Source organism: Chaetomium globosum, genomic scaffold (genome assembly GCF_000143365.1).
Source record: "Chaetomium globosum CBS 148.51 scaffold_2 genomic scaffold, whole genome shotgun sequence".
Lineage (NCBI taxonomy): Eukaryota > Fungi > Ascomycota > Sordariomycetes > Sordariales > Chaetomiaceae > Chaetomium > Chaetomium globosum.
This window is the reverse complement of record NT_165977.1, coordinates 664,322-675,427: the sequence shown is the minus strand read 5'-3', so window position 1 is coordinate 675,427 and position 11,106 is coordinate 664,322. Positions and strand designations below refer to the sequence as shown.

The window sequence follows — 11,106 nt, the reverse complement described above, 5'->3', positions numbered from 1 at the left end:
CGCCAAATCCTCATACCTCTTCCTCTGCGTGATGCGCAACTCGTACGCCGCGCGCACGGCATGACTAAACAACGACTCACCACCCTCGCAGGTATTGGCGAGGCAGTGCAGCAGCTGCAGTCCCGGGACGGGGTCGTGGTACATGAGGTCCTGGTGCAGGCACAGGAACTTGTCCGTGTAGGCGACGTTCTCGGCGCGCGCCTTGTTGCGCACGTCCCACGTGCGCCCGTAGAAGGTCTCTTGCACGGGGCCGATGCGGCTCGCCACGCGCTCCACGGCGCTCTCGTCCGCGGGCACGTCCGTCACGAAGATCGTGTCTGGTGCGTCGGAGGTCGGTGAGCGCGGATTGGAAAGCCGCGTCTGATGAAGAGGAAGTCGAGTTCATCCAGTCCTCGTAGCTCACGCGGCAGCGGCCCGCGGAGAGGAGGGCTTCGTAGCCGGCGCGGTCCCAGAGGATGCGCTTCGGGTCGCTGTGGCCCATGCTTCCGCGCTGCCAGGCCGAGTTTGTTTGCCAGGCTCGGAGCTCTGCGGCGGGGTAGAGGCTCTGGTGCTGGCCGCCGCCGCTGGGGCCGTCGTTGGACCAGATGATTTCGAGCGAACCGTCATGGTGGAGTTTGGCGTTCTCGATTGTCGGGTTGTCGTGTAAATCGGTGGTCGAGAAGTTCTTTTGGCCCGAGTCTGGGTCGACGCAGCTATGGCAGGGGCACGAGTCGCGCAGCCAGAGGTGGGACACGGCGAGTTCATCCCATTCTTGATTCTGGAAACGGAACCTGAGCTTGTCCTCGGACCATTCGACAACGCCGCCGTTGGATTGCGGCCGCTTCCAATCTTTTTGGTGGTGGCTCAGTCCGTTGTTGGCGTTGACATCCTTATGGTTGGTGGGAGATAATGCAGCTGATGCAGATCGACCACCCGGATGGTTGGCGGGGGATGTATGGACCCCGCGGTGCTGCTGCCACAATCGAGCCGAGGCCACTACCGGCGGCACCACTGGCAAACGTGCAGCTAAGATCTGCGTAGACCGTGCGATATGGATTGCTCTCCCCATAATGACCGACTGCGAGCGCGGAACGGTGGTTTTACGACGAATGGACGATTGGCAGTAGGCCGTTAGGGGAGAGCGATTTGTTGGAAGAGTTCCATGCCAGCATCGGCAAAGCACACCCACATGTTATGGACCGCGGCTGTGTGCGGCAAAGGCATCGTGAAATTATTGCAGGGGTCTTTAAATTCTCCGCATTTGGCCATAGGACGGGGACTCGCGCGCGGCCCCCTTTTTGGGAAGTACCTCGGCGCAACACCAAACCAGAAATCACCAACCATCTTCGGTATTCCAATCAAGACCTCTAGCCCTGATAATGCGCAAAATAGAAAAAAGGTTGGGTTCTAAGTGTAAATAGTAAATAGCAACCAGCCTCGACTAGTTAGTTATAACTAACTATGTAACTAGTTAACTAACTAATTATTATTTTTATTATTATTATTCATCCTCCCGCTATGCCCTAAGGCGTGCCGGACCCTTTTAGTGTACAGGAAAAACCGTGCCTTCCCGGCCGGGTGAAAAACCCATACCAACAATCAAGGAACGATGCATTCTGGTGAGTCTGCGTATACAAAGAGAGGAGGCCTCCTGACCTCCGGACGGGGGCGTTTCAGGCCGCCGCTTCCAGCTCGAGCCTCCTGGCTAAGCTGTACATCGGCAGCTTCCCCGAGTCCATCAGCCAGTCGAGAACTCTCCTCGCGAGCCGTGCAGTCGTGGGATTGATACCGTGTAGAACAGAGTAAAAGTCCCATCGTGTCCGAATTCCAGTTTTCTCCCATCTTCGAGTCAACGGTGGGGCCAAACACCACACTACCAGGTGTTCGGCAGTCTCTCGTCCCTCGCCACACTCGCAGGCAGGAGTCAGAACCTCCGGGACTCCCCGTGTAAACAAGAAGTCCCGTAAGCCTATTGCTCCCGTCCGGATTTGAATCAGCAGTGAGCTCTTCGCCTTGCTGAGACCGTCGTGCCGTCTTAGGGTTTCATCTCGGAATGTCGTCTCCCGCTGATGGTCAAAGTCGTCCGCCGGTCCTCCATATTATATAGCTCAGTCATTGGCAAGACAAAATTCGTGTGCGAGACATGCCCTCGGCCTCACACTCATGTTGGAACCACTGAAGTTTATTTACATTGGTATCTAAGTCTAAAAATTCAGCTCGATCAAGAATTGCGACGGTCCAGTCTCTGATGTCCCGGAGGAAGTCCCTCTTGTTGATAGTGGCAGAGATAAAAAGACCATATATACAAACCTAAGCTAGCTAAGCCTTTCGCTGTCCACAAAGAAGCCTGAGCCAACCTAAGCTAGGTACCTGGAGTGCATGTCCCAAAATCACCCCCCTCTCCTCACGCCCTCCTTTCCTAGCACAACCCATCTCAAATCTTGCCAAACCCAGCTGTATTAACCACATTCTTCGCCGTATTATAATCCGTCGCCGGCGCAACGTTCTTCCCCCCAAAGTACGTCAAAAACGAGGTATCCGACCCGGAGAGCGCGCCCGAGCTCCCAAACCCATTCGCCTGGCACGAGCGGCCGAGGTACTGGGAGCAGGCGGAGCTGCTGCTGCCGCTGGCAAACAGCCGGCCCGAGCCGCCGGCCTCGAGCGGTGTCTGCACGTTCTGGAACACGCTGCCCTCCACCAGCACCTTGGCGTCCCCGCTGAGCTCGAACGAGTGGCCCTGGCTGTCGTGCCAGTAGTTGTTGACCGCGTGCAACAGCGTGTTGCCGGCCACCTTGGGCGAGCGGCCGGACATGTGGTAGATGTAGTTCTTTTGGAAGGTGATCATCTGCGAGGGGTGGGTGGGCGTGTTAATCTGGTTGCCGCGTTTGAGGTAGGGTTAGTGTGGATAGGGTGATGCTTACGTCGTTGGAGCCGGTAAAGTACATGCCCCAGTAGTGGTAACCGTTGCAGGTGGCGGACCAGGAGGTCTGGCCGTCGAACTTGCAGTTGGAGACGGTGACACGCCCGCTGGGGTTGCTGCCCAGGACCAGGTGCTGGCGGCCGACGAGCGAGGTTGTGACGTGGTCGATCCAGATTAGGTCGGTGTTGTCCAGCGTGATGGCGTCGCCGCCCCAGACGTATTGCGGGTTGAGGTTGGTGATGTGGATGTTCTGGATGATGACGTTCTTGGTGCCGCTGACCATGCGGATGCCCTTGCCCTTGATGATGCCCTTGTTGCCGACTCCAATGAGAGACTTGTTGGACTTGACAGTGATGCCGAGGACGCCGGCCTTGTCGTACTTGATGTTCACCTTCGGCGCGTTGGGTTGCTCAGTATTGCACCAGTTGTTCTTGTTGATGGCAGTCTGGCAGCCGGACCCGGTACCCCAGGGAGCGCAGCCGCCCTCGGTAGCGGTACCCTCGGTCCCGGTGAAGTCGAAGGTTCGGTCAAGCATGATGACGCGGGCCTGAGAGTCGCCGAGGTATGACACCAGTTCAGAAGTGCTCTGAGGGTACACAGGGCTGGCGTTACCACCACCCGTGACGCCCTTGGCAAAGCCCTCGGCAGCGCCAGTGACAGCGGCCACGGTGTGTGCCAACGCCGCAACGGCGGACACAAGAGTGAAAGACCTCATGGTGTTTAGACTGACGAATTAGCAAAGAAAGAGCGTGGGCCACTGGGAGTGTTTAGGACGGGGTATATACCAAGAAACGACCGTCAACAAGGTAACTGGTTAAGGACGAATTCCTCGACGATCCAACGGCCGCCCCAGCAAGGCTGAGACCATCGAGTCTTATACCTTCCCACGTGTCTCCGTAGCACCGATAGGCGGATAGTTCCGCCCACCGGCTCCGCCCGTCAGCCCTTTCATCGACGTCAGCTCCGCCTCCATGGGTCGCCCAAACGGTAAGCTGGGGTGCATCCTGCACTATTCGGCACATCATCTTGGCCTTCGGCCGACGTAGCCGGGGCATACGAGTATCAGAATCTCCGTCGGGTCGTGGTTAGTGGGAAACAGGCCCTGCTGTGATTCGTGGACCCTCTTGAGCGAGGTTTCCGGGCTGGGTTTCATCACTCCACGTGCGGATCCACCGATGGGCTTCAGAGGTTGATTAAGGAGTGTCTGTGGGCATTTACACGTTCGGCTAACGCCATATGCTGCTATTCTCGGGGCAACTACCGGAATCGTTACGGAGGAAACGAGTCTAAGAGATCTGAAACCCGTCGGCGCTGGACGCTCCGACCGCTTCCATGGTTAGGAAGGATAAACGATGCTCTCCAGCCCCTGGCCAAAGCTTTCGTCATCGAGACTGGAATTAACGTTATATGCTTTTATTCAAGTACAAAGCGAAAAGGGGCAACCGAGGTACATTTCTTATCTCAGTTTTGGTGCTTGTTGAGGATTTGAAGGCGAGAGAAACTCGAAAAATGTCAAGAAACTTTTGTGTTTCACACCGAGGACCCCTGCACGCGCGCGTCGGCGGGTTCTTATTTTGTCGTGATTGGGGCGCTTCTTGCCTCGGTCCTTGGACTCCCGCTTTTCGAAGCGTTGGGGAAACTTTGCGAGTCGAAGTCATCCGAGAACAAAAATGACTTCTTGGTCATGTAAGAGCAACTATTGTAGGGAAGTACACTTATCAGAACTAAAGGAGCGAATCCCGTTTACCATCCCTTCCTTCTTCCTTTTTCTTCTCGTTTTCCTCTTTTTCTCTTCCATCTGTCTACTGCTAATCAATCCTCCTTTCGCATCTTCGGTTCTTCCTTTTCTCCTTCATTTTTATTGTATCTTTTTCTCTTATTTGTCCTTTGCTCTTCTGTTTCTTCTTTCCTCTTTTCTTTCTCTTTCTTTTTCATTTTCTTTTTCTTTTTAGATTCAACGTCTATCAGTCTTCTCTCAAGTATGACTACTGAAGGTACCTCTATCCAACTACCTACCAACCTACCTACCACTACTGACTTACGTGCGTCACGGTGGATAGCCACGATACTTCAACACTGCCCTTCACGTTATCCCTTGATTCCATGATTCTTTTTGTTGATAATAGTAATACGGATGTGACCGTGTGTGTGACAAACCATTGTTGCCCAACTGGTGGCCCAAGGGGTGGGCCTTGGTTGTATGACGTGGGTCAAATCTGGCGGAGAAGACACTTGATACTGGCTGTCTTGGACAACATGACGCCTGGCTGCGACGTACCCCGCACGATTCTCAGCGTTTAGCAGCCAATGGCCCGAGCAGGATTCAACGCCCATGATTCTGTTGGCGGGCGTGGTCCCGAGCTGCTGTCGCGTCGACCCGACCCGGAGAGGTGCAGGATGCACAACCCTATGTGGAGCTCACTACTGTGTGGGCTGCATTGATCGACTGAGTCGTCCCTGAGTCCCATGCCGGATTCCGCTCGTGAGGTTGCCAAGTGGAATATCTGCACGTCTTCGTTGTGGCTCAGGAGACCATTTATATTAAGGCGGGGAAGAATATATCTTTGAATCCTCAAGGTTCAACCTCGTGGCAGCGTACGAAAGGCAGTCCTTTTAGCGGGCTTGCACTCAGCGTTCACTAAAAACCCGAAAGCCGAGTCTGATGTAGGCATACAACCAAGGCACAACTCGGACGATACTATTAGCGGGGTACGGCTAGGGATTGTGTCTAGTTCATGTTGAGAATATTGGCTAGAGCTTGAGCAACTGGCAATCTATCACGCCCGAAGTCAGCTAGCCACCACGATGTATTCGTACGGATCGGGAAAGTGGCGTTGCGAATCAGCAGCTGAAGCGCAGTTTCCGATCGGCATATGCATAATTATATGCAGGGCACACGCATGTTTCTTCAGCTCGTCGCTGGAGGCGCCTTCTTCAGTGTCCACTGGTGCAGAAGGGGGTGAATTATGGGAGCTTCGATAGGTTACGCATCCCCGTTCCCCGCTTCCACGACGTTATGGTCGGCTACGGCGGGTTGACGAAAAGAAGTCTGAGTGCATGAGGCGACTGAGGATGATTTGTATCCTGGGGTTTTAAGAAAACCAGCGGTCATAAATAGGGGAACAGCCATCCATTTTCCTCTCGACCCGAACCTCCCACCATTCCAGACTGATAGTTCACTCTAGCCGGTCAGGTACCTTGGCTCATCACATCTTGAGATTTCTCGTTTGAATCAGCTATGGCGGCAAAGACCAAACGTCTCGATGACGCCCTGCTGGGTGCTCAACGCGGTCTGCTCATGCGGGCCGTGTTCGGGCAGGCCCTGACCCTCTACCTCAAGGACAAGGGGCAAGAGACCTGCAAGACAATCGTCGGTATTATTGCCGAGATTAGCAAAAACATCGTCGACAACTACCCTGGAAGCGGCCTCGTCGCGGCCTTCTCCCCTGAGCTATGGGGCACATGGCACAGCCGGTCAATCCCCATCAGCACGAAGAACATCGACCGGTTCAAGAAGTTCACCCTTAACCAAGGAGATGTCCTCATTTTCGTCAAGGCCCCTAGCCACAAGATAGCGGAGGCCATTGTCAATTCTGTGCACCAAAGGCTTCATGACCTGTCAACAAGGATGGAAGAGGTCAAGATGGGCAAGCGTAAAGACACCAGGATCATGGGTGGCCGCTATGTGGATGGCATCACCAACCCCAACGACCCCATCAGCCTGGCCGAGGATATCCTTATCGACCAGACGGATAGTCGGGGCGGACTCACCGGGTCGTGCTTCGGATTCACCCAAAAGTTCGAGTTTGACTGGCCGGGCATCGCCACCCAGGCCGCCGACACGCAGGACGAGATGATCGGCCGCAACCCGGACGGTGCCGCCCTGCCCCAGCATGCTGTTCACTCGCACGTACACCGTGCAGCAATCCGTAACGACAACGGCGACCAGCTCAAGCTCCTCCGGCAAGCTCTGCCGTACGGCTCGGACCATGAACACGCCGGCCGGGAGAAGGGCATCATGTTTGTCGCCTTTTGCAACGACCAGCAGCGCTTCGAGGACATCCTCCAGAACCTGATCGGCGAGGTTCCCGAGAGGCCAGTCGACAAGCTCATGACGGTGGTGCACGGAGTATCAGGGGGTTACTGGTACGTGCCATCCGCCGACGAGCTGAAGGTGGCGGCCGTCACTGGGCCCGAGGATGTCTACGAGGACCCCCATTGGGAGGTAACCAGTCCCAACAACGACTACCTCTTCTACAACTCGCAAGACTACCTCCACAGGATGGCTGAGGGCCGGTACAAGGAGGGGGACCCCCCCAGCCGGCGCTTGCTCAGCTTGATGGCCCGGACCTTCTCGCACTGGCGCGATTCCTGGATGAAGAAACAGGTCTTTCCGCGGCTGCCACACCTAAGCAAACTGTTGTCCGAAGACCAAAAGGGCACACTGGCCACAATCCCGATCGCCGTGCGCAAGGGCCTGGCAAACCAAAAGACCCTAGCTGAGTTGCTCTCGAACCCAAGGAGTCAGATCGCGCAAGAGAACGGTTTGCTCCGGATCGAAGCCAAGGAACTCATCGTCGGCGTCATTCCAGACTTCACGCTCGGACGCGGTAAAGAAGTGGTCCCCTATCTTTCCGACGAGGAGACCATGGCTGCCTGGCTGAAGGGCTCGCTCAACGAGTGGTCCGCTATGGGGCATATCGTGCCAGGCTACGACCTGCTCGTCCGGGATGGATTGAAGAAAATGATTACGGACATAAAGGACAAGCTGGCCAAGGTGTCTGACCCAGCAAGTGCCACAGCTAGCTTCTATGAGTCTTGCATCATCTCTCTCGAGGGCGTACAGGGCTACTTGCGAAACTGGGCCAAGATCGCGCAGCGGGCTGCCATCGCCGCCGGAATGACAGCGCCGGATGATGTGGCTAACATGAAAGACGTGGAGGCCAGAATGAACCGCCTGGCCGACGATGCGCCGGAGAGCTTCCAAGACGCCGTCCAGCTCATCTACTCATTTCACTGCTGTCTACACCTGGTGGGTGAGCTCACGCCGTTTGGACGTCTCGATCAAATCCTATACCCCTACCTGTCCAAGGGAGGTGGCACGACGCTTGAACATGCACAGGAGATCATCGACTGCCTGTGGGTCAAGATTGGCGAGAACGCCTTTGTCAACCGCGCCTTCATCTACGACTACGTGACGTACGGCACCACGGCCGTCTGCGGCCTCGGTGGCAACTTCCCACAGGGCGGCGGCATCAACCAGTGGGTGCAGCAGATCACCGTCGGGGGCTACAAGGCCACGGACAGCGCGACGCCAGAGTGCGGGGCGAACGCCGTGACGATGCTCTGCTTGAAGGCGGCTCGGCGTATCCCCGTCAACGCGCCGACCCTGTCCCTGCGCGTACACAAGGACATTCCCCACGAGTACCTTGACGAGGCAGCCAAGGGGATCTTGTCGGGCGGTGCCCAGCCAATCCTGTACAACGACGACAAGCTCTGCCCTGCACTCAAGGACTCCGCCACAGCCAACGTGGTCGACCTGAAGTGGTCGCGTGACTACGCCGCGGACGGCTGCTACGAACCCATGCTGGCGGGTGCTTCCGAGTTCACCTTCAACAACGTGGCGCCGCTGCTGGCGCTAGAGCAGACCCTCAACGAGGGTTCCACCTACGGCGAGGCCGGGCCGGAGCAACTGCGCGGGCTGAAGCAGACGTTCCGGTCCAAGCCGGCTAAGGAGTTCAAGAGCTTTGAGGACTTGAAGGACACGTTCGTGAAGCAGCTTGAGTGGCTCGTCGTGCAGTGCTACAACACCATGCTCGACGGTTACGGCAACCTCGCCAACGTTTGCCCCTCGCCGCTCCTCTCGGTCCTGATCCAGGGCTGCGTCGAGAAGGGCCGAGACCTGACGAACGGCGGATCCAAGTTCCACATCATGGCGCCGCTATGCGTGGGCATGTCCAACACGATCGACTCGCTGTACGCCATCCAGAAGCTGGTCTTTGACGACGAGACGGCGCGCGTCACACTCCAGGAGCTGGTCAAGTGTCTCATCTGCGACTGGGGCCACAACATGATCGAGCCGTACGAGAACCAGCTCTCGGGCACGGCCGACGCCTCGGAGCGTGGGCTGCGCTACTCCGAGCTCCGCAACGCCGCCCTGGCACTGCCAAAGTGGGGGAGCGGCGACGAGGAGGTCAACAAGCTCGGCGACTGGCTGGTTCAGACTTGCGTCGACCTCTGCGTCAAGGCCATCCGCCATCCCAACGCCACCATCAAGGCGCACCTCGACAACATCAAAAAGACGTACGGCGAGGACTTCGAATTCATCATCTGCCCCGGCATCGGCACCTTCGAAGGCTACGTGGGCGACGGCATCCCCTGCGGCGCCTCCGCCGACGGCCGACGCAGCGGCATGCCCATCGCCTCGGACCTCTCCCCCGTGCCAGCCGCGCAGGACCTCCCGGCCAGCCCGGCCTTCCGCAACATCTACCAAGCCATGGAATCGACCAAGTACAACAGCATCGAGCACGGCCTATCCAACGCGGCCCCCGTCGACATGAACATCCCCGAGTCCTTCCCGCTTCCCGAACTCCAGAAATTCGTCAAGAAATACGCAGCCGGTGAAGTCGGCAGCAACCTGATTACGCTGACGTGTGCGGACCTGGACACGTACCAGAAGTCGGTGCGGGACCCGGAGAAGTACAACCTGGTGCGCGTGCGCATGGGCGGCTGGACCGAGTTCTACGCGACTATGTTCCCGGCCCACCAGGACCAGCAGCAGCGCAGGCAGTACTTTACCCCGTGGGAGTCGGGCAAGAAGCACGCCGATGGGAAGGTTGTGGAAGTGGTCTGGAGGGATGAGCATGCGAGGGAGGGGGCCGTGCCGAAGCCGAGGGTGATGCTGAATGAGTTGGAGGTCAGGAGCTGAGTGGAATGTCGTGTCTTGTGACCTGTTGGTTTAATTCTAGCAACAAATTATCGTGTTCCTGTTCCTTGCCGAACACATTGCTTTCTTGTGTCCTTGTGCATGGGTGACAATATGAGGAGCGAGCGGCCGTAGCCAGGAACCATCCACTTCGGTTCCCTCCCGCCGCCAATCACTCAAGTACAGCAAGGACACAAGAAACCCTTTGATTGGCGCCGTGTTGAATCTTTTCTCCCTAGCCTACCCCACAAAATTACCGTCATAATGAATCAAAATGAATCATAGTGGGTACCACCTCAGCTGCAGATGCCGTCGGGCACAAACCTCGCCACCCAGTTGAGTTGCCTTCCACAGATTGTGTTACATCGGGCTCTCTTGACTTCATAACAGGCGCTGACTTCCTGTCTCTTCAACTGTCGCTTTGACTGTTCTTCACTCAATCACAACTTCAACACTTAGAAGCACGCAATATCAGATCTACCACTTACAGCAACCACCCAACCCAAGCCCTCAACCCCTGATAAACCGACAACATACAATCCAGTCCAGTCCAGCCCCCCACACCCCTATTCACCATGCCCACACCCACCCCCTCCCAGCCCATAACCTTCTACGACATCGGCTCGGGCCCCTCCAGCATCCCCTTCGCCCCCAACCCCTGGAAGACCCGCCTGGCGCTCAACTTCTCCCGCACCCCCCACCACACCACCTTCATCCCCCTGCCCTCCATCGCCTCCACCCGCGCAGCGCTCAACCTCCCCCCCAACCGCAAACACTCCGAGGGCGGCGCATTGCCGACCCTGCCCATCTTCCACGACCACGCCACAGACACCCTCGTCGGCGAGTCCTTCGACATCGCGCTGCACCTGCACGCGCACTAACGGTCCACCCCGCCGCTCTTCGCCCCGCGCACGGTTCCCATGAAGCGCGCTTTCAACGCCCAGGTGGACGCGCTGTTTGCGGCGCATGGCGATCCGCTCGTCGGGTATTACATGCCGTTTGACCCGGCCACGACGGAGCAGTCGAAGCGGGAGATGCTGCCGCGGTATGGGTTGGGGGAGGATTGGGAGGTGTTGAAGGTGGTGGGGGAGGAGAGGGAGCGGAAGATGGGGGAGTTTGAGAGGGCGTTGGAGGGGTTGGCGGGGTGGTTTGGGGAGGAAGGGCCGTTTTTGGAGGGGGAGGTGCCGATGTATGCGGATTTGGTGGTCGGGGCGTGGTTGATGTGGTTGAGGTTGTTGTTGAACGGAGGGGGAGTGGGAGGTGGTGAGGGGGTGGAATGGCG

The 11,106-nt window shown here is 57.2% G+C and overlaps 5 protein-coding genes across 5 annotated transcripts in view; 2 read left to right on the top strand and 3 right to left on the bottom strand.

Moving 5' to 3' along the window:
• CHGG_02338 (uncharacterized protein) overlaps positions 1 to 606 on the bottom strand; it is a gene marked incomplete at both ends in the record, with an annotated part of 2,038 nt that extends 1,432 nt beyond the window's left edge. Inside the window, 2 exons of the mRNA XM_001228853.1 lie at positions 17 to 360; positions 601 to 606. Of these exons, the coding sequence (XP_001228854.1) occupies positions 17 to 360; positions 601 to 606 (350 nt within the window). The remainder of the gene's footprint in view (positions 1 to 16; positions 361 to 600) is intronic.
• A 1,807-nt stretch (positions 607 to 2,413) lies between these two features.
• On the bottom strand, positions 2,414 to 3,614 carry CHGG_02337 (uncharacterized protein; the record flags this gene model as incomplete). The annotated part of the gene is made up of 2 exons (XM_001228852.1): positions 2,414 to 2,824; positions 2,901 to 3,614. 2 exons carry the CDS (start codon positions 3,612 to 3,614, stop codon positions 2,414 to 2,416), a joined length of 1,125 nt encoding a protein of 374 aa, XP_001228853.1.
• Positions 3,615 to 4,468: 854 nt separating this feature from the next.
• Positions 4,469 to 5,233, bottom strand: CHGG_02336 (uncharacterized protein; the record flags this gene model as incomplete). Its single annotated transcript, XM_001228851.1, has 2 exons — positions 4,469 to 4,595; positions 5,178 to 5,233. 2 exons carry the CDS (start codon positions 5,231 to 5,233, stop codon positions 4,469 to 4,471), a joined length of 183 nt encoding a protein of 60 aa, XP_001228852.1.
• A 904-nt stretch (positions 5,234 to 6,137) lies between these two features.
• CHGG_02335 (uncharacterized protein) lies at positions 6,138 to 9,827 on the top strand (the record flags this gene model as incomplete). The annotated part of the gene is made up of 1 exon (XM_001228850.1): positions 6,138 to 9,827. One exon carries the CDS (start codon positions 6,138 to 6,140, stop codon positions 9,825 to 9,827), a length of 3,690 nt encoding a protein of 1,229 aa, XP_001228851.1.
• Positions 9,828 to 10,399: 572 nt separating this feature from the next.
• CHGG_02334 (uncharacterized protein) lies at positions 10,400 to 10,705 on the top strand (the record flags this gene model as incomplete). The annotated part of the gene is made up of 1 exon (XM_001228849.1): positions 10,400 to 10,705. The coding sequence occupies one exon, from the start codon at positions 10,400 to 10,402 to the stop codon at positions 10,703 to 10,705; it is 306 nt and encodes a 101-aa protein (XP_001228850.1).
• Positions 10,706 to 11,106: the final 401 nt, after the last annotated feature.